Source organism: Ornithodoros turicata, chromosome 6, assembly GCF_037126465.1.
Source record: "Ornithodoros turicata isolate Travis chromosome 6, ASM3712646v1, whole genome shotgun sequence".
Lineage (NCBI taxonomy): Eukaryota > Metazoa > Arthropoda > Arachnida > Ixodida > Argasidae > Ornithodoros > Ornithodoros turicata.
Genome location: NC_088206.1, coordinates 809,042 through 829,951, shown reverse-complemented (window position 1 = coordinate 829,951; position 20,910 = coordinate 809,042). Strand labels below are relative to the sequence as shown.

Below are 20,910 nucleotides of genomic sequence, written 5' to 3'. Positions count from 1 at the left end.
TGACGACCGCTTGATTGTAGTTACAAGATCTGAACCTTAATTGTGCCACCACTGTGGGCCCTACAATGTATTATATATATCCACAGACGAAAGCGTGCCGGCCAGGCGGGCGACCGCAGTGCATTCTGGTCCTGGTCATACCTCATTACTACCGTCAACGTACACGTGACCATAAAAATATATATAAACGGGAAGGAATATAGGTGCAATAAACTTTTTTTAAAAATTTTGATAGTCCCAAAAATAAAATTGGTATTGTTAGGCAGCAGAAATGATGTGGGTTCAGGATGTGACGAGAAACACTTTATTGGTCACATAATTTCTAAAGGGGATTACAACGCTCAGTTTACGCACAATAATGTTTCAAAAATGACGAAGCAGATAATTTACTCGGGTCGTGCCATGTCAGAACACTCATTCTTTCAACATTGCATCGACAATATATTGAAACGCTATTCATGAACAACATCTCTATTATTCCAGACCAATATTGTATGTACAGATGAACAATTTGAATAACTAACACCACAGAGAGCACACTCGTAGGGCTCGAGCAAGCAACGCTACCAATCATCCTTTCATCCTCGTTATTTGCTGTTTACAGTCCTGCGAGACTTCCGAAATTATCGCAACACAGCAAACGTTGTTCCGCCATACTGGTGACGTCACAGTGAATGCCTTCTCTGCGCTTGAAAACACCATTCCATCGTAAACGTAATTTGTTCATGGTTTTCGTGGAACCACTCAAAAGTGAGTTACAAATGGAACATCACACTTGGCGTCATTTCAACTGCGTGACGAAAACACCAAGTATTCTATGTAATACGTACTTACATCTCCTGAAGAGACTGATCGCATGGAAGACGGTCACTTCAAAATGGAAGCCCCACGACATCCGGAAGACATGAGTTTTGATTGAGTCAAAAGATGAGACATCTTTCTATACATGCATGACACTGCCTTTCCCCAGCTTTTAACTGGAAGACTTACGTTGATTGGAAGACAAAGGAAAATGTCATCTCAATGCTCTCTATAAAATTCTGCCGGTTATTTAGAAATGGCTAGATCCCGGTCATCTCTCTCGGTAGTCGTTTGTAATATATTAGGTGAAAGTGAACTACAACAGCGAAAGAAAAAGCGTGCACCTTCATTGGATAGCCATTAGGTTGTCTGGAAGAAACATCCGGGAATTTCTAAATGTGCTTTCCTTCTGCACCCCTCGTATTTCTTTACGTCTGCGTATTTTACGTCAGCAGAAGCCATGGCTAAAAGAGTTTGTGTAAATGGAAGACTCTTATGCGGTACGAAACAACTGAATTTGCACCCGCTGCTTCGTTGTACCAGAATATTTGGTGTCAGATCCCATCCATTTGTTACTGTCTAAAAATACATAAAAGACGCCTCCGCCGTGCGTGCCAGTAGAAGAGTTGACCAGCGTGTTTCTAAAGTGTCCGCCATAATATATATGAAAAGACCAGCTGGTCATGAGAGAAACGTTTAGGACTCTATAACGGGCACGTGCGGTAGAGGCAGGTGATAGGCCTCCACCAATCCAGCGAAAGACGTGTAAATACCTACCAAGCCAGAAAAGCCTCCGAAACACATGATGAAAACTTCCCAACTGATTGAATACCACTCCATTGTGTCCCACTTGAGTTTCATGTGGAAGTAACAGGGCCAGATGAAGGACAACATGGTTCCCGTAAAGCTGCCGATGAGGCCCATGAGCAGAGCGAAGTAAGGAATGGAGATGGCCAATAGCATGGTGAACACTACCAGGCCAACACGTAGCGCCACGCCCCAGATGCGAAGTTCACCGTCGATGGCATAACACGAGGGGAACACAGTTTTCGGTCTTTCTCGAAAGTAGGCGTGCTCGATGAGAGCGGACGCCGCGAAATAGGGCAGTGGATAGGAAAATAAGGCTTTCGCCACGAGGATCAGGTTCACCACGATCTTGAACCCTTTGGTGGGAAGGTTGTTGGTGATCACTTCTTGAGTTTCTTCAGCCCAAGTCAAGAAACACACATAAGCGAAGAGCGCTTTAAAGACGGCCGCGGCAATGTGACTCCAGTTTAACATGCAATGGAATCGGCCCTTGTCTTTCATGTTCCCTTCTAGAGTGGGAAGGAAGATCTGCGAGGTGTAGCTGAATACGACGATCCCCATCGTCACCGGGAACTTATTGATGTTGATTCGGAATTGGACTTTGGACCATGCCCATTCCGGTGCGCGAGTTAGACAATAACCGAGAATGATGGCATTGATGAAGAAATGGGTGACGGTACACCAGAAGCTCAGCATTGACACTGCTTTCAGGTTCTTGAGGAAAGCGCACGGCAACAGGATCATGGTGGTGATCATAATCCAGGAACGCTGATCCACGACGCCTTCCGGGAATGATCCGATCATGAGGTCTCCGCAGAGGACGACGTACAAAATGCAGGTCATAAGTAGCTCGATAATCTGGGCAACGTTGACGGCCCTTCCACCCCAACTAGGACCTAGTACAGTCTGGGCGACAGCCACGTAGCTGTCCCGAACTCGGACCAGTTCGCCACGTTCGTTCGGCTCGTATAGACAGGCTACTAAGATTTTGCCCGTGTGGCAACACATGTAGGCAACGAAGACCAGGGCAAATACACCCCAGTAGCCCCCGTGAAGGACAGAGAATGGAAGACTCACGATGAACATGCCCTGTAACGAACGCCTCAGGTTGTCAATCTTTCCAGGATGGAAGAAAAAGTCCCCACCTGTATAGCGTTGGTCACATTCCAGCCTGCTTGCCATTCGGAGATTTTTTCGCCTCGAGATCCAAACTCATCGACTGGTTCACTGCTGCCATTGGTTCCTCCTCCACCACCCAGGTTCGTCTCAGCATATTCGCCACCCTCCCCGTCCAATGGCTGCGTCATATAGTCACAAACCTAATCATGCAGCATCAAGGCGACACTTTTCTTTTGCCAGTCACATAAACAAGTTTAGGTCAAATTTACTTGCTTTAGGAATCTCTCGAACCAACTCCTGGATTTTGCTACATAGCAAAATATTCGGCTTCAATGCGATTTACGGGGGCTAAAAGCAACGGGGGTCTTTTCTAAAATTAAAAATCCCATATTGGGCGGTATCTATACGTACTTTATCCGATTAGACTGCATGAGACTACACACGCAATAGATGGAAAAACGCACTTTTACCACTCGTGAATGCAGAAAACGTGCTTTGGAAAGCTCACCTGTAGGTTTGACATCTCCGTGGTATCTGTCCTGCCATGTTTGGCAAAATGTAGTTCTTCTCCTCCCTCCCCACAAGAGCCAGGCAGATAGGCCTTCACTTTCTCGATGACTGCCGTCACTTGATACAGGAACTGGGCTGCCATCCTTTAATTCTTCACGTTTTGTTGTCTACCTACGCCGACAGGAGTCGGAGACACATCACATTATCGGGACGAAATTGACACCTGCCACGAGGAGAGCACCATTTTATTATAAACTACAAATTAAAAACGTCTACGACAGATTTGAAATAGAGCTTTTTCGCCTATGCGCTCCAACATTTGCTTCGACACTACCTGCGTATGCCGAATGAAAGTAACCCCCCAACTATACCCTCAGATATAATTGCATATATTCATTCAATCGACAATAACCCCGGTAACACTGGGGCGAAGATATTTAATTGGCAATAAATGAGAGTTTTTTGTTTGTTTGTTTTTTAAGATTTGTCTTGACATTTAGGATGGCGCTGAAAGACTGGGGATAAATCAACTTCCCGTTCAACGGTCATATGATCGCACATACGTCTGGTCGAATGACACCCGGCGAGAACTGTTCCATACAGAGTGTGTTGTCACAATTATTCCCTCGACTACATTACCGATGGAACATTTTCTCGAGCTAATCTCAATTTATCGCTAAATAAATACGTTCTACCACGAAATTTTGGACCCAAAACAATTTAGCAAAGCGAACGTCTTGCTGGGAAGGTCGAGCCAAATACGACGATTTCCTCGCACTTTTCTGCTTCGGATGTATACGTTTGTCGAAGTATATTAGAAAAGCACACCCGTGGTCCATATGAAAGATTTTGTCCCCGTGTTCACAGCTCCGAGAGAGAAAAAACTTGAGTCTTACTGTGCATTTTACGAATAGAAAGGTGTTGTTGTTGTAGCGCTCAAGGTATTCTGGACAAGGCACGTACAGATGGACAATAAATAACAGTTTAAAAAAAAAGAAAAAAAAACATATAAAACGATTTTCACTTTATCGCACCATCCTTGGATGACTTACGGAATACAGACAAAGAGAGATAAGCTCGGGCGCAAACCGCAGCAAAGCCTCTCCCCATATGCAGGAACAAAACCGTTCTTTCCCTCTGTCGTAGATACGCCCAGAACATACTGTTGAATAATATGAAGCTTACCTTCATAGCCGGTGAATTTTCTTGGAGGTCCAGCTTGGAGGTCCCGCAAACTCCGTGAAGCGTGCGCATGCGCAACAGCGCTACTAGCAGCTTCGCGCACGCCCAACAACTCCGACGAAGTTTGGAGCGTCCGCGGAGAGCGCGCTGCGCGGATTCGCGTTTCCACTCCTAAGCTGTCACGTGTCATATGATTGGTCAGTTCACTGCATACAACTGTGAATGTACAAGGATCCGAGGGATGGTCCATGTGATTTCGTACGTATCCGCGGCGATGTGCACTTTTTACGAGCCACACAGAGAGCGCGTCGCTCTGTCGCAACGGAGGAACCTTTCGAGGGACATATATAGTCCATTCATAAATTGTGATCCATTCGAGTGAGTTAAAAGAATATTTGGTTAACACACACACACACAAGACGCGGGAATCAAGGAATGTCTCAGTTTTCCATAGAGGTTGAGTACGGAAGGTTGAGCTATATATAGAGTCGAGAGAAACTCCAAGTTTTAATTACTCCCTTTAGATATTGACCCGAATAGGTCCCGTTTATGTAAGTCACGCGTCACGCTAGCTTTCAACAGACAAGAAAGATAAAGCCTTTTTTAATAGCATCGCTATATTCCTATCAACTATATTTTACAAGGAAGTAATGAACGATGTCACCAACATCGGAATAAAGGCAAAATTTCGGAGCATTTACTTGGGAATGGAAAATTGATGATGCATTGTTAGTTCCTAAGACCTGTCCGCGCAAAGCGCACAAATTGGTCGGATGGCACACAATGTGACAGCCTTCGGGGTAAAAAGATGTCATCAGTAGCCAGTGGTATATGAGCGATGAGTAAGGGAGGGGGAATTCCCTTCCCTCTTCTTGGCATTCATCAGGTAGACGGATAGCAGGATGCCGGTCACCTGCAACGATAAGTGTGAGAAACTTCTTTAAGTGGGGACAGAGGGGGATTAGTATGCGGCCAGTTCCCCCTGAAGTCGGACCAGGACGCATACTATCCCCCCCACTCCCCATCTGTACGCCGCTCACACTTGCTGCGAATGGCAATACCTGGAGTAAAAGTAAGACACCTAAGCTGGCTATCCAGATGACTTTGTGCTTGTAGAAAAAGTCCACGAGCTTCTCGCGGCAGCCAGCCTGTGAAGGGAAGAAAAAGGTCCCATATATTAGAGAGTTTTAGTATATCGTACGTTATCGCTTTTGCGTACGTAAGCGATAGCGTTGATGGCTCTGCGCACGCCCATAACAGAAAGGGAGCTGAACCAGCCACGCTATGCCTTACGTACGCTAAGGCGATAGCGTACTATGTACTAAAACTCTGTATTGGGAACCGAAAAACTGTTCGCTCCAAGAGTCTGTGCATCGATTTAGCTGCAACAATTAGCCTCATTTTTATTAAAGACAGTAAAATGAGTGAAATTGAAAGCATCGGTGGCAGAAGTGAAACGTGCGGATGATTGATTGACACTTATTTGTAGAAAATGGACGAATCTAGAATTTTCCGAATCCGAATCCAAGGAAGTTTAAAAATCAAGGGGAAAACACTTGTACTGAAAAACCAACTAAATAGTGGTTCACTTTCGGGAGAAAACATTCCCATATACTTCTTCTTAAATGTAAATTTATTTAACACGCCGTTCATCGATAAACAGGAAATACATAAATTCTCGAGTCTGAATTGTTTCCATAAAACTAAGAGACAATCAAAAGCAAAACCATACTTTTAAATTTGTAATGTAGGGGTTCCTGCCTGAACTCTTTCAGTCCAGAGCAATGTAAACAAACAAACACGAAACCATTCGTCGGCCTTTCGGCGGACTCCGCAGGCGCCAATTTTAAAAAGAAACAAACGAACGTGGTTGGTGGATTCGAAAGATTCGATTCGCCTTTTTGGGCACCGAATCTCGAATCCCTGCCTAGGATTCCAGGATTCGGCTGGCACATCCCTATACTTATTTGTAACAAGTTTCTGCCAAAGACTTCCAAGGCGCACAAGTGACATCCCAAAATGGCGAATATGCCAGACGTTCGTCAAAAAATACTACGCACGCTTTCCATCTACCCGAGTACGTTCTACGTTGCCTGGCATCATTTCTATACAGAAGATCAATTGATGCATCTTTCATACGGTACCCGTTGTAAACCCAGAAATTCATTCGGAGCTGCGTATGTGACTTGGTGAGGATAAGATGGATATTTCGAGTAATGCGAGTTTAAAATGGAATCCAACACCTTTCGCCCATTCAAGGTCCAGCAAATCACTTTACGAGGTAATTTTCCCCGGAAACACACTTGTACAGTAATATATAGCGTTAATTAGAAAAATAATCCCAACAGGTCATTTGCGATAAGCGCAACAATCGTGCTGAATAAGAAAGCTCCTTTTAAAGAAAGATGGATCACCCTGTTGATCCTCCTGAGTTCCTTGATGGAGACATCACTCGTTTCATCCACCATGCGGTAACAGGTCTTGTCGATGAGGCTGTCACTCAGGGCGAATTCTCGTGGACCAGTGAAGCCGCAGCACTCAAACTGTTCAGCGATCACAAAAATATATTTTAAACCATCTTAGCCAATTATCTAATTAAACGGTGAAATCACACACAGAGACACAGAGTAGCTAGCACAGAGTAGACACAGGTGAGCGGGCTCACATCTCCTTTGTTGTTTTTTTCTATCCTACCATCACCATCATGACGCGCCTCCTTGTCACCTGCGATATTTTTTCTGACCGATCGCTGGTACGAATCATTTGAGAAATATCCAGTGTGGTATACAGACGCTGGAGGTAAGGTAGCGGAAGGTGGGACAAGATGAGACAGAAATTTGCAATTGAATATGAAATTTTTATTTTTCGTGTTTTTCAAAGTTGACTTAATTAAACTTGAATTGCATTAAATTGTCGCGCCTTGCCCCGTGCATATCACCGGATTCATTATTATTATTATTATTAAATTCTTTTTCCTGTTAAACACCGGGTAACCAAGAATGCCCATATTTTGCACATATCAAGATGAATGAATAAAGAAACAGGATGTGGGCTTACATTGACAGAATAATCCTGCGAGACACAGTACTGCACAGATGACAAGTAAAAGGACTACAGAAAATCGCAGATTTTTTGCGAATCTTTGCATTCCAGGCAGAAGTAACCGATTTTTTTTCTCTTCGACTCAAACACAAATCCGGATAGTACTCATGTGCAATAAAGCGGACATGCAGAGCAACCTATTGGTAAAGTTTCAAACGCATGGAGTGACGCGTCTCTGCGGGTGGCGGTGTGGATCCAAAATGTCTCGTCTTGCCCCGTGTCTCACCTTGCCCCACCTTACTCTATATTCCAAGGATATCGGCTATAATACAAAAATGGTATTGACTGGGATTAAAAATGTGAAATCCCACTTTTATATTATAACCGGTATCCTTGGAATATACCCTCACCTCCGGTGTGTGTACCGCACTGGAGATTTCTCAAATGATTCGTGTTAGCCGATCGGTCGGGGCAGTAAAAAAATATCGCGGGTGACAAGGAGGCGCGTGTCCTATGATAGCCCTCTGATTTCACCGTGTGATTCACAACGCGCCATACACCAAATATGCGCAATGCAAGGTGCAATCTGTTTTCCCTTTGTGAGAACGGCAAGCCTCGGTGTGTTCAAAAAAAAAAAAAAAAAACCCGACCTTGTCTTGTATGAGATTCTTGGTAGGATCGTTGACTTCCTCCCAACCCGACTTGAGGATGTCAATCATCTGCGTACAACATTGTACATTCAGTCTATAAAACGTCTTAAATGAGATTACCTTAATCTTAAGTATGCTGAGGGCGACGATGCCGCCAACCTCCGCTGCTACCATGATAACTGCCAGGCCAAGAAACTGTAATCACAAATGCGAGCCAACTGATAAAGGAATTATAGCAAAGAAACATGAGATGACGATGTAACGTTAAAAGAGTGGTACAAAAAGATTCCCTAACCATTTTCATGCCTACGCCTCCCTTTTTGTAAGAACCTATCCATCCACAAAGACCTGGATGACAAGAAGAAGGTGAGCTTTCGGTGAGTCGATACATGGAAGGAGGACATAAATGTCTCACCGGTGACGAACCACACCGCTCCCACTCCAATGTGGACGTACGTAAAAGTCTGCCAGAATATCACAAATCAAAGCTCTTCTCAAGATTTTGGCGGTTCTTACCTTCGAGATCTCTCGGTAAAGAATGTACTCACCAGGACACCCTCGAGGAACCGTCCGTACTCAGTAGTGGCCAAAACCCAGAGCATGTAGCCGAGGACCACGACACCCATCAACTGAAAGATTATTTCATCGGTCAACTGAAAAATGTTCTTGCCACTCAAAGTATTATCATCCAATACACCCTGTGAAAATGTCCAGCTTCGATCCAGGAGCAAGTACTGACGATATCGTACGTCAGAGAACTCCTCGAAGCGATGCTTCAAGAAAAAGGTGGTCTGCAGAAGCTTCTTTTTGGAAGGTTCAAAACCAACATCGTAGCACAAGGTCATCCAAGGAAAGGACGGAACACTACAGATGTACGTCACTATATACCATGGGCGTTCCCAGGATTTTTCCAAGGAGGTGGGAGCAAAGCCCTTCCAGGAGGGCAAAGCGTGCCCGATGCCCGAATGTCCGTGCGCCGCCACATTTGTGCACCGAAATGTCCGTGCAGCAAGATGCCCATACACCGAGATGTTCGTGCACCGAGCCGAGCCGAGATGTCCTCCACCGAAATGTCCTACACCGAAATGTCCGTCGCCGACATCCAGTAATATGTTCATTCAGGCATCCATAGGTGCGGTCGCTGTGTATAGGGTTGCCACCTGTCCTGATTTCATCCGAACAGTCCGGACATTCAAGGCTTGCGTTGTTACGAAATAGTCGGAGTAATAACCTTAGGACTTGAGTTATTTTCGTGTGCGTCATCATCGCGAAAGATTGAGCGATAGCTAAATTGAGCAATCAAAGCTACGTTGACCCACATGAAGATGCTGTAGGCAACCTCACATCTATTATTAGAACCCTCCATACCCAGCGCTCAGGGTTTTAAGTCTCAATAATTTGGTCCCTTACAATCCGCTTCATCCAATCCAAGACGGGGCAAAAAAATGGAGGGAGGCGTGGCCCAACAGTAATAATAATGGTGTCGAGATGTTCCACGTAAGGTGTGACGACATGTCGCATTTGCCGCAACAGCTTCCCAAACACATACACTCTTTAGAAAAAAAGAGTCGAGTAGTTACACCTTTTAGGAGGTAATAGTTGTCACATATGTTGTGCCTAGAAGGTTGCAAAGTTCTACCTGCTACCTACGAATGATAGGGTTACCGCTTCTGATTCGGTGAGCGATGGGGGGCGTACGCCTTTTTGTAGCGATTTGGATATATGATAATTTCCTTTACCACACTTTTACACCCTTTATCAGACCTATAGAAGTTACCACCTTTTAAAGAGGGTTAAAAATTTGGCGGTTCGGTAAATCACGATTAAAAGCGCTCCCCGGCACTGGGGTTTTAGCGCTTTTAATCAATTACTACCACCTTTTCACACCCTTTTTCTTAGAGTGATAGTTTGAGATAGTTCACACACACACACACTTAAAAATGAACTTCACCTCATAGCACGCTCCTAGGCAACCATCATCTCGAATGATATCGTTATCTGCCCTGATTTGTCGAAAACGGGAGGCGTACGCCTTTTTTGTGACAATTATGCTTCATAATTGTGGATAGGATGTGTACTTACATTGACAAAATAATCCTGCTAGACACACTACTGCACAGACGACAAGAAAAAGAACTACAGAAAATTGGGGCTATTTTGCGAGTCTTTGCATTCCAGGCAGAAGTAATCGATTTCTTTTTTTCTCTCTTCAACGCAAACAGATAATACTCATGTGCAATAAAGCGGACATGCAGTGTGCGGAATAATTCTTCATAATTGTCACAAAAAAGGCGTACGCCTCCCGTTTTCAACAAATCGGGGCAGATAACGATATCATTCGAGATAATGGTTGGCTAGGAGCATGCTACGCAGTGAAGTACATTTCTAAGAGTGCAGCACTGGGCACAATACAAGTGAAACTGACTGGACTAATAAAAATTAGACGTTATGCATTCTAGCCGGCCAATTGGGAGGGAGGGCTTCCTGCTTTTCCCGCCTTTTGACGTGTCCTGCATGGGTGCCATCGACTTCTACTGCTGTTCCGCCTGAGGCGTAGTGGTCTGTAGTCCGAAACGACTAAACCAGATTTTGGTTAAGAAAGACCCGCACTGATTCAAAGGTCTATTTATACAAAGGCCACTGAGTCGCGCTTGCTACCACACTGTAACCGAGCGCGAAGTTGCAAAGCGAACACGCTCTCTAATTCCTAATAACGAATGAGTATCCTTAGGTGAGGGGCATACTACTCGGTAATAAGCATCTTATGTCGCTGCATTCATCGTGCCATATATTACGGATATCAGCGGAACAACAACTACATGAATGACGATGAGATGAGGCGTTTCACAACAGCGCAACCTACATTGCAGAGAAACGGAGAGCGCGACAATCACGTCTTCCCCGGTGTACGTCTGGAAATATGACCTCTGGAGGTTATGAAAAACTACAGTTTTTCCAGATGCATCGACAAAAGAAATTGGTCCGCAGAGCACTGGTATGTCGTCATGGTCTCTTGGGTCGACAGGCCACGGTGAATAGAACATTCTTTTGTCATGACAAAGGCAGTCTGGCTACAGTGACAACGAAGTACGGACCGTCCACCATCGCTGGCAGAAAATCTCGCCCCAAAGGATCGTCTACCTTCGCCCCTGGAGTGACTGCTTGCTCGGCTGAACGTTACCCATGCAGGCGGCCAGACCGTGTTCTATATGTTGCTTCGCAGCAAGTGATGCTTCGGATGGGTGTAGGAAAAAATGCTTAAAAAAATGGCGGAGAAATACGTGAAAAAAGAAAATAAAAAGAGAGCGAGGAGAATGAAGGTTGGTCTGAGAAGTACGTATATCTACGTCAGCGAGCCTCGTATTAAAAAATGGCGACCTTTTACGTCTTAGCGAAGATTGTTTTTGAGAAACGCGTTTTTAGCGAAATACATGGCTCCACGATGCCTTTTGTTTCGGTTTCATTTCCTTCTTCGATGAGAATACGCGCTAAGGAAGACGACGTGTCACACGAAGCTCCTCTTCATCCTTGTATATCGGCGGCTTTTATCCCTACGGTTAATTCATTTGCATTTACATATGTTTATATTATAATTTACTTTAACACCTACTGCGCAACAATTGATACCACACGCTTAGAAAAAAGAGTGGAACAGTTACACCTTTTAGGAGGTAATAGTTGTCGCATATGTTGTGCCTAAAAGGTTGCAAAGTTGTACCGGCTACTTCACTCTCTGCCACGAATGATAGGGTTACCGCTTCTGATTCGGTGAGCGAGGGAGGCGTACGCCTTTTTGTAGCAATTTGGATATATGATAATTCCTTTTACCACCCTTCTACACCCTTTATGAGACGCTATGTGGACCTACACTCTTAAAAATGAACTTCACCTCAAAGCACGCTCCTATAGCCAACCATTATCTCGAATGATATCGTTATCTGCCCTGATTTGTTGAAAACCGGGGGGCGTACGCCATTTCTGTGACACTTATGCTGTTCATAATTGTCACAGAAAAGGCGTACGCCCCGTGTTTTCAACAAATCAGGGCAGATAACGATATCATTCGAGATAATGGTTGGCTAGGAGCGTGCTATGCGGTGAAGTTCGTTTTTAAGAGTGTATAGGTAGTAAATATAGAAGTTATCACTTTTCCACACCCTTTTTTCTTAGAGTGCAGACCTTCGGGCACATATACTTTACCATTGCAGATCAAAAGTAGACGGTTATATTCATCGCGTAAATGCAGGCTTTCTCGTAATTGCAATATTAGAGACGGAGAACCACAACGGAAATATTAACAAAACGGATTGCCCTTTGTCTGTACCTCTTCTGTTTCGGTCACTGTGCGGTGATTGCTTCGGAAGACTGCTCGACTGAACTGCTGAACTGCTCGCCAATGGAAAGCTCCAACGCTTTCGAAGCAAATGGTTTTCTCCTTGAATGATCGCCTTGAGTAAAACCGTAAAACGTGCAGGTCACCAATAAATGTGAAGCCCAGATGCTCAAACTTGGTCTACTTGATAACAAATATTATCCTCCCTTCTGTGCTCTTCACAGCCCACAAAACCAGAGTTTAGGTTTCTGAGGAACACAGTTGCCCCAATAATAAGGGCGGCCTAACATGGAAACCGATTTATACCAGCTACGAAAACCGGAACTTCACATTAAACCGCGCCTCTTTCTTTCTCTCTCTCTCTTTCTCTAAAACTTAACTCGCACTATGGACATCTGATGAACATAGAAGAAATGTACAAGCGAGCTGGCGTAGATTCAATGAGTGCAGCATATGCCTTGAGTCCGATGAAAAACTGCTCAAGAAAAAGAAAAAAAGAAGAAAAAAAAACTCGGGGAATTGTGCTTCCTTCATCGTATGGACATCGGCTCAGAAACGAGGCTCACTGGGAGTCTAAGAAGGAACCGACAGATTTTTTGGAGTTCCCTTTTTTTCTTTTTATACATGTCGACATACGCAGCCTAGATGCACCTTCGGCGCGCAAGGTACCATTCTTTCCTCTCATATCAGCTGGGACCATTTCTTCCTGGTCCGTTTTTTCTTGAACTATTTCCGGAACTAGCTTCGGAGTACCTTGGACAAACGGAGTACCTCTCGTCAAGCTCCATTCCATTCGTCTGATTCCATTGAACGAAACCTCTTCCTCGGCAGGCGTCCAACATCTCCACATTCAATTAACCAATTACACGAAGAATTTGACTCGCTTATAGTGCCGTTTGCGTGTTTCAATCTCAGCTTTCACTTTACCGTAACAATTTCTTCGACCGCCAGAAATTCTTCAAACCAGTGACAAAAAGCGTGTGACATGAGCTGGTAACCGCTCAGGAGCATCATGACCTGATGAGTACGTACAGGGTATTTATTTTTTATTTACTGATTCCTTATTAATAAAAGCTGTGAGAACACCATAAATATCGTTTTCTCAGATGAGTTATGAATTACGGCATCGCGGACATCCTCTCGAATAAAGTATACAACTACAAGATGACGAATTACCTAAAATTCGTTAATTAAACTATTTAATTAGGGGAATTCGGGCAAAAGCGAGATAGCGGACGTGGGACTATCCTCGTTGAAAGCCATTCCATGCTTTAAAAATCCCAAAATTTAATTATACATCCTCGAATTTTCATGTGCAAATGAGCCGAAACCGGAACCGCGGCGACCGGGAACTCAGGGAGCACAGCGCTCATTTCGCGTCAGAGAGCCACGTGGTTTGGAGCAATGGAGATGATTGGAGTAGGTGCCGATCTGCTGGCCAGATAAACCGCTTTCCGGCCCAGATAAGACGATTGTCGTCTATGAAGCTGAGGCGCTCCTGAGGCGCGCTGTTTTGGTTTCGGCTCATTTGCATAGCGAAATTCAGCGATGGATATTTCATGGCACGCGCTCATTTCCGGATTTTTAAAGGATAGAAAGGCTTTCAAGTAAGATTTTCTCCCGTTCCGCTATCTCGCTTTTGCAAAAAATTCCCCTACTTAAAGAGCTAATTAATGAATTTTAGGAAATTAGTCGTCTTGTAGTTACGTATTCTCTTCTGAGGATGTCAGCCTTGCCGTATAACTCGACTGCAAAAATGACATTTATGCATGTTCTCGTAGCTTTTATACCCAAATTCTGTAAATTATAAAAATAGGCCTTGCATAGAGTGACCCACATACAGGATACAATATATGTTGCCTATAGGTAAGGGGAACGTATATACGTACCTTTTTAACCCTTTTTTGCGTATACATTTTTCTTTCTCCAGTTATATATTTTGCTGTGGTCTGTTGAGGACATTTCAAAAGGTAAAGGTTAATTGTATATTAACCCTATTCAACTGTAAAGGTTAATTGTACTCAAAGGCTGTCCAAGTGTTCTTCGTATGATGCTCTGTTTCGAATCGTCCACGTTCTATAGCTGCAAAATATGATCACTTTTATATATCTCTTTTTTTTTCTCCTAATTTGGTATTTGGAGTCAGACAAATCGATTTTGATTGGGTTAGGTTAGACTCGACTTTTCACTTGGCAAATCTAGCTATTCAATAAAGCACACAGACACTACAGAGGTAGCAGTTTCAGTTAGAGCATACGATACGCAGCAAAATCCTTGCTCCGTCGCGAATTTTTCTAAATTATTCCCGATATATACGACGCATATATCGAAAAAAAATTGCAGCGTTGAAGAAATAATTAGTTTGACTCGAATCCGATGAGACCACATGCGCTCAGGATTTGTCGTCGGACGATGAGAATGGAAAAGTGGGAAGCAACCAATTAATGAGCTCGGCCTCGTTTTGTCCTTCTCTCCACATCCTCATTTTGCGCGGCAGATATCTCACGCTCACTACAAATAGGACGACGAAAGGAACTCGGAATAATGAGTGAAAAACAATCCTTCTCCTATACATGAACATGGTGACCCCTGACTCGTACTTTTAGCCACACTTAACTGTGAAACGCCACAGGAATCTTTCCTATATATTCTGTAGAATATGGATGGAGATTTCTAACCGATGTTTGTGTCGCGGTCTCCTTGACAGTGTTTCTTCTCTTCTTTTTTCCTTTTTTTTTTTTCTCTCATTTCGACGTTTGTGTGGAAGACAAAACTCTCTTTCCATCATGATACAGCATCTCCATAAAAGTAACCTTGTTGTCTTACGTTGAACATGCTGGTCGAAAAGAAGACAAGAATAATGTTCTGTGGGCGTGTGGAGTACGGGTCCATCGCGTCATTCCTCTTTCACTGAGACACAAAAACGTTACCGAAACATGTTTTGGGGACAGTATTATTTGTACCTAAATTAATAATGTAGCGCGTTACCCCTAAATAATCGTGAGTAGGTTAGCCCTAAATTCAGAAGACAACCGTTGGAGATGAGAAAGAAATCCCACCTGATGAGTGGAATTTCCTAGAGGTCATCGTAGTAATGTCATCAATTGTTATGAAAACATTTATGAAACTACGCTCACCAACGTGGGAACGCGATAGGAGCACACAGTTGAAGGAAGGACAGAGATGAAACAGACAGTCCCGTCACATGGCCCGAGTCCTCTATGTTTCGAATGACTGGAAAGCAAAGCGAAAAGGACCTGGCGGGGCTTATGGGGGCGTTTCCACGGAAAGTGATACGATCGCAAAGCGAAGACGGGAGCTGTTGATGGGACCTGAAATTTCATCTAGCCGAGCGCGGTCACGTGACCCTCTCACACGCTGGTTCTAAAATTTCTTTAAAAATGCGAATTTAACTAAAATATTTTGCCATCGGAAGAAAGCACTTGTTAAGCCTTGGATTGGGTTCATCGCTTTTTTTCTTTTTATTCCGCGAAGCAACTGCGGCTATGAGCGGCAGACAGATGTGGACAGATGGAGAGGCGACACCAAGAAGGAGTGGGGGGGGATTAGTATGCGTCCTGGGCCGACTTGAGGGGGGAACTATGCCGATAATCGTCTGGGAAGTCTTGGGAAAACCCAGGGAAAACCTCAGACCGGTGGTAGGATGATTCGAACCCGCCACCTCACAGTCTTCGGGACAACCTTAGCTATTCCACCAACCAGCACCGACGAATTGGTTCGTTTTGACAGCTAGTATACATACTGAACATTACCACGAGAGTTGAATCTGCATTATTTTGCGAGGCTTATGGAAAGATAGGGCACTGATCGAATGAGGAACGTGGGCTAAAAGTATAGCTAAAAGTTTGACTCCATACGCATGTATAAATGCTTATATAGGATTCAAAAGGCCTTGACTATTGTTGTTGTCTATTATATTCGTAAGGGTGACTTCTTGAAGGAGGACGAAACTTTGGTGGTCAGAGATGAGGCATTGTGCGAAGGCAAAGAAGCGAATCGCCGCTCATTGTATCTCCACATACTTTGGTTATTTTTTTTTTATCTGTACGCTCGAAAACTTGCTTAACCGCTTTTCCGACGAATGCATACTCCCGAGACAACAAAATTTGATACGGCGACGTACGGATATCAGCTGAATTTACGTACATAGTAATTAGTGATACATAAGTCCACCCTTACTGTACGTACAATTCTTACTTCAGGAGCCGTATCACTCTTAATAGCATCTTGCCCGGTCATCGAGATCCCCAAATTTCTGTTTTATGAGTTTCACTCTTAATGAGCGCTCGAGTCACATACAGTAAATGATACTTTCGCTTTGTTTTATGTTTATTCCTGAAATGGGTCGTGTGAAATCAAGCTACCTTATAGGCATGCGGTTGACCTACGGTATGAACATTTCCAAAAGACAAAAAGATTAACCAATCAATAGCGGATATGAAAGAGTTGGTCTCTGTTTGCCTGATTTTGGTCTGCGCTATACGCCGGACAAAGTAGGAGACACGACAACAGAAACAGCTTTGACATTACTAGTTCAGGCTGCTTTCCTACTTTGTCCGACGTCCCCCTTGGCAGCCTGAACTAGTAATGTCACACCAACTACCCCAACTTAGCACTTTGGCAGACACAGTACTGTAGAAGGCTCCAGACGCATGTACCGTCCCTTCATCTTTAGACGGCTTTTGTTCCTTGTTTATGTGAATGATACCTTAAACATTATTGTACGTTAGATTTGTTTGCGGAAGATTTTCGGAATATATAAATGTTTAAGTATAAGGGGTAAACTATACATCTGTTTCTTTTGCAGCACGAAACTTTCTGTCAAACACTAATGTCTACATGACTGAAAATATTCAAAATTATATCGTAATAATGATATATCGTGCTTATTTTCCCACTATACCTACTTTTTGAGTTTTATGACCCAAATGCATCACTTTCAGGCTGATTGGTGAGTACGAGAAAGATAAGATGCACGATTATGCGCAATGATATGCATAAGATGCGCAATGTGCGGCCTACTACATGCAGGAAAACAAGTGTAATAGCTTCTGTGGTAAACACAGCACATCCCACGTCTCTATGCAGTTGGAACCTAGCGTAAAGGAAGACTGTACTCACAAACATGATGAACGCCAAAAGGAAGAAGAACACGTTAGCGGTGCTGCGCAGAAATCCCATGGCAGCCGTTAAATTCACTTAGTGTAAGAGCCTGGAAGAGGACATCGCTGCTCCGTCTCAAATATCTTCGTTGACAGCTACACGGCCGTCCCGCAACCAGTGTCGTCTGCCGCTTTCAGAGGTGGAAGCCGAGCGCCGCGCGCATGCGCGAGGTGGCCTGGCTGGGGCGAGTTTCGCACAGCGAAAGCGCTTTCATATGTGACGCACAGTGGATGGAGTTGCTCCAGAGGCTTTTGTTGCCGGACGGGTTCATTGAGATCAAGCCATCAGGGAAAACGGTCATCACAAGAGGAATTTGGGCTTTTCCTCTCCGTATAGTTGCGTTTGACGTCAAAATTGAGTGCGACTCAACAGGAGCATTGTACGTCCCTGACTTTAGTTTATTTCTTGGATTTATTTCGATGCTGCCACATAAGAGAAGGCACCAGGATCACGGTGAACCGTACAAAGGAAACACGCAAAGTTACAAAAACGCAAAACGAACACATGTTGGTAAATAACAACGTATACACATCATATCAAGGTTAAAATTGGTTAGCGCATAGGAAGTAGCATAAATGAAGCAACGTGCTCTTTATATTTTTAAAAAATGTCAAGAACAAGCCGAAAGGTGAGAAGAAAGTGTCACGACTGGTTTAAAGCCAGTAAAGATCATAACTAGGTAATAAGTTATTGTAGTTAAGTATCTACGTAGAAATCTCAAGCAAGCAACGCCTCGTGTTAAGCTGACGGCTTACCAAACCTTTACTCGTCCTGCCCTTGAGTACGCATCGTCTGTCTGGGATCCCCACACAAAAGTGTTATCTGACAAAATAGAAAAAATCCAGAGACTGGTGGTTCGTTTTATATATTCTAAGTACCAAAGGAAAGAATCAGTAACAGCATTGTTAAATAGGGCTGAGTTACAATCGCTTGTAGAAAGACGGAAGGTAGCTAGGTTAAAACTTTTATATGAGATTTATTTTGGCTTTACCAAGATACCTAAAGGTAGGTACTTCCAAACAGTTGGGAGGAGAAGTCTACGTACAGGACATAATTTTTGCATTAGACCTTACGCAGCGCGCACAAATACTTTTAAGAACTCATGTTTTGTAAAGACCACAGAGGAATGGAACAACCTGTCCCCTCCCAATCCACCAAATATAGAAAGTTTCTGTAACAACATTTCCCGTTTATAATGGTATGCCCCACCCAGGTATTCATTTATATATTCCATACCTTTGCTGTTGCTTAGGTGCTGCACGTGCTATGCCCACGCGCTGCCTGTACCTTTTGTTTGCTTATTCTGTGTTTTATTTATAGTGAAGTTCATGTATATTGTATGTACTTGGCAGTCCTGTAACGGCCCTGCATAGGGCTGACAGTATAGATAAATAAATAAATAAATTGTAAAAGATACCGGTCACATTTTGTACGTTTTAAACAGCAGCCGTGATGAGGTGGCAGTACTAACTTTGGCAATGGCACGTAGCTCTTCTCTGTATTTTCGAGCGAGTATGTGCAACTGTAGCATATTCTAGCAGACAATGATACAACTTACAATAATTATTTGCGAGGGAAGACATTCCTAAACCTGAATACCAGCTGCTTTCGATGTCTCAGTTCTAGCCAGGATGAGCTAAGATACTCGTCAAATACAACTCGTAGTAGTCCGTTGAAAGTCTTGTCCCGTGTCTCATTTTACCCCACCTTACCCTCCACCCGCAACTGGCCGTTTTTGGTGACTGGTGCGAGGAGGGGTGGGCTGGCCCTTACACATGTACGCTAGTGTGGAAGACACGGTAGGAAAGCGTGCTCATGTCGGGCCTTTCACATCAAGACTCATCAGTAGAAGGTTCGTCTACGAGCCCGGACTTGCTTCAGCGATCTAAGCCTTCAAAAACGGTCGTCGTCATCTCCTTTTTACCAATCAGTTGTGTTTTCGTTTTCGCCACAATATATATATCTCCCGACCACAACATGGCATGTCCACAATGTCACTACCAATGTCCTTCTAAAACACTGGACACTCTATCCTTGTCCTTGTCTATCCTTGTCTAGCAGCGAAAACCGAACTTATCGTACAAAACTAACCCAATGGCAATTAGGTTTCTAAGAAACAAGTAACACCTGTTTTACAACGTATAGCGCCGTTACGTAATAATAATTCGGGTGTTTACGTCCCGAGACGCCACAGTGGATTCATTTTGCCCACCTTTCGCACAGCACATTTAACGTCCCTCGCGGAAGGTCTGAGCAACTCGCACCCTTCCACCAAGTTGCCACCGTCCTCGTCCGGGTCTGAACCCGCGATCTTGGGATCAGCAGGTGGACACGCTACACAGGCCGTGTCCCGGTGATGGGTCATGCCTAGACCCCTACTCTCGTCTCGATAATATAGACCAAATATTTCTTCTTTAGAGGACTACGACGGGCCTGGGGTCGTGCGGTCCCCTGACGAGGCCCGGGCCCAATCCTCGACTGCCCCTGGCTACCAATGAGTCACCGAGACCGGCGCGCCGTTACACTTATCTTGTATTTTCCTCCCCAGGGGGAACAAAGTCGTCCATGGGACATATCCCACAGATATCGCGTCGCGTGTTGAGATCGAGATGTCCATGAGGCATGATCGTTTCAGAATACGTTCGTCACAGGACATCCTGAGGACATCCAAGTGGCCGCATTTCTTGAATGTTGTGGATATTCTGTATTAATTCTTGCGGGATACCTCGTTGATGTGTACTGGACCTTATGTGGAACACGCGTGGCATATTAATGATTTTCAACGTTTTCGGTTTAATAAATGAAGCACCTTTCAAAAATTTATACCATAATCAAAATTTGTAAATCCTAATCCATGACGGGCAACAAGCGCGGCGTTTCAGCGTTTTTTACAAAGCAAGAAGAGTGAAATATAAAGCTTCCAGGACCACTAAGTCCAAAAAGTTAATTTCGAAAGGCACCAGTGGTATTTAGGAAAATAATCTTTACAGTGCCAGTACTGCAAGCAATACTGCCTCGCGACCGAACGGACGTATTCCAAGACCAGCGGCATTTAGAGAAAATCTTTCCAGGCGCAGTACCGCGTGCTGCAAGCAATACTGCCCCGCGACCGTATTCCAACTTTCCAAGACACAGTCCACCAAGGCAAACCGTGTAAACAAAGGTGCTCTCACCATGAGAAGAAGAGCAGGCTCCCCTTTTGCCCCCAATCCACCGCGGATTTGAAGGTGTGTATTGCCATCAAGCAGGAGAACTATCTATGGAGGTATGGCTCCCTTGAAG

At 44.1% G+C, this 20,910-nt stretch overlaps 2 protein-coding genes across 4 annotated transcripts; both read right to left on the bottom strand.

The window, feature by feature from the left end:
• Nucleotides 1-290: 290 nt before the first annotated feature.
• LOC135398764 (vesicular inhibitory amino acid transporter-like) lies at nt 291-4,839 on the bottom strand. 2 transcript variants are annotated; one of them, XM_064630200.1, is made up of 4 exons: nt 4,423-4,839; nt 3,236-3,460; nt 2,754-2,906; nt 291-2,697 (listed from the first exon to the last, which is right to left on the bottom strand). In XM_064630200.1, the coding sequence occupies exons 2-4, from the start codon at nt 3,377-3,379 to the stop codon at nt 1,498-1,500; spliced, it is 1,497 nt and encodes a 498-aa protein (XP_064486270.1). In that variant the 5' UTR covers nt 3,380-3,460; nt 4,423-4,839; the 3' UTR covers nt 291-1,497. The 2 variants fall into 2 exon arrangements, with proteins under 2 accessions (XP_064486270.1, XP_064486271.1); XM_064630201.1 differs by having other exon boundaries at nt 3,236-3,408.
• A 146-nt stretch (nt 4,840-4,985) lies between these two features.
• LOC135398765 (CD82 antigen-like) lies at nt 4,986-17,859 on the bottom strand. 2 transcript variants are annotated; one of them, XM_064630202.1, is made up of 9 exons: nt 15,582-15,899; nt 8,660-8,740; nt 8,527-8,575; nt 8,407-8,459; nt 8,232-8,306; nt 8,112-8,180; nt 6,834-6,962; nt 5,481-5,567; nt 4,986-5,332 (listed from the first exon to the last, which is right to left on the bottom strand). In XM_064630202.1, the coding sequence occupies exons 1-9, from the start codon at nt 15,786-15,788 to the stop codon at nt 5,234-5,236; spliced, it is 849 nt and encodes a 282-aa protein (XP_064486272.1). In that variant the 5' UTR covers nt 15,789-15,899; the 3' UTR covers nt 4,986-5,233. The 2 variants fall into 2 exon arrangements, with proteins under 2 accessions (XP_064486272.1, XP_064486273.1); XM_064630203.1 differs by lacking the exon at nt 15,582-15,899 and adding an exon at nt 17,587-17,859 and having other exon boundaries at nt 5,004-5,332.
• Nucleotides 17,860-20,910: the final 3,051 nt, after the last annotated feature.

Excerpts from the sequence above, each read along its gene's own strand:
- LOC135398764 (XM_064630200.1), bottom strand. The coding sequence starts at position 3,379 with ATGGCAGCCCAGTTCCTGTATCAAGTGACGGCAGTCATCGAGAAAGTG. Across the intron at positions 2,907-3,235 it reads CGGAGATGTCAAACCTACAG|CCATTGGACGGGGAGGGTGG; the intron begins GTGAGCTTTCCA and ends TATATGACGCAG. Across the intron at positions 2,698-2,753 it reads ATGTGACCAACGCTATACAG|GGCATGTTCATCGTGAGTCT; the intron begins GTGGGGACTTTT and ends CGTTCGTTACAG.
- LOC135398765 (XM_064630202.1), bottom strand. The coding sequence starts at position 15,788 with ATGAAATTTCAGGTCCCATCAACAGCTCCCGTCTTCGCTTTGCGATCG. Across the intron at positions 5,568-6,833 it reads AACTCAGGAGGATCAACAGG|GCTGGCTGCCGCGAGAAGCT; the intron begins GTGATCCATCTT and ends TTCCCTTCACAG. Across the intron at positions 5,333-5,480 it reads GTGTCTTACTTTTACTCCAG|GTGACCGGCATCCTGCTATC; the intron begins GTATTGCCATTC and ends TTATCGTTGCAG.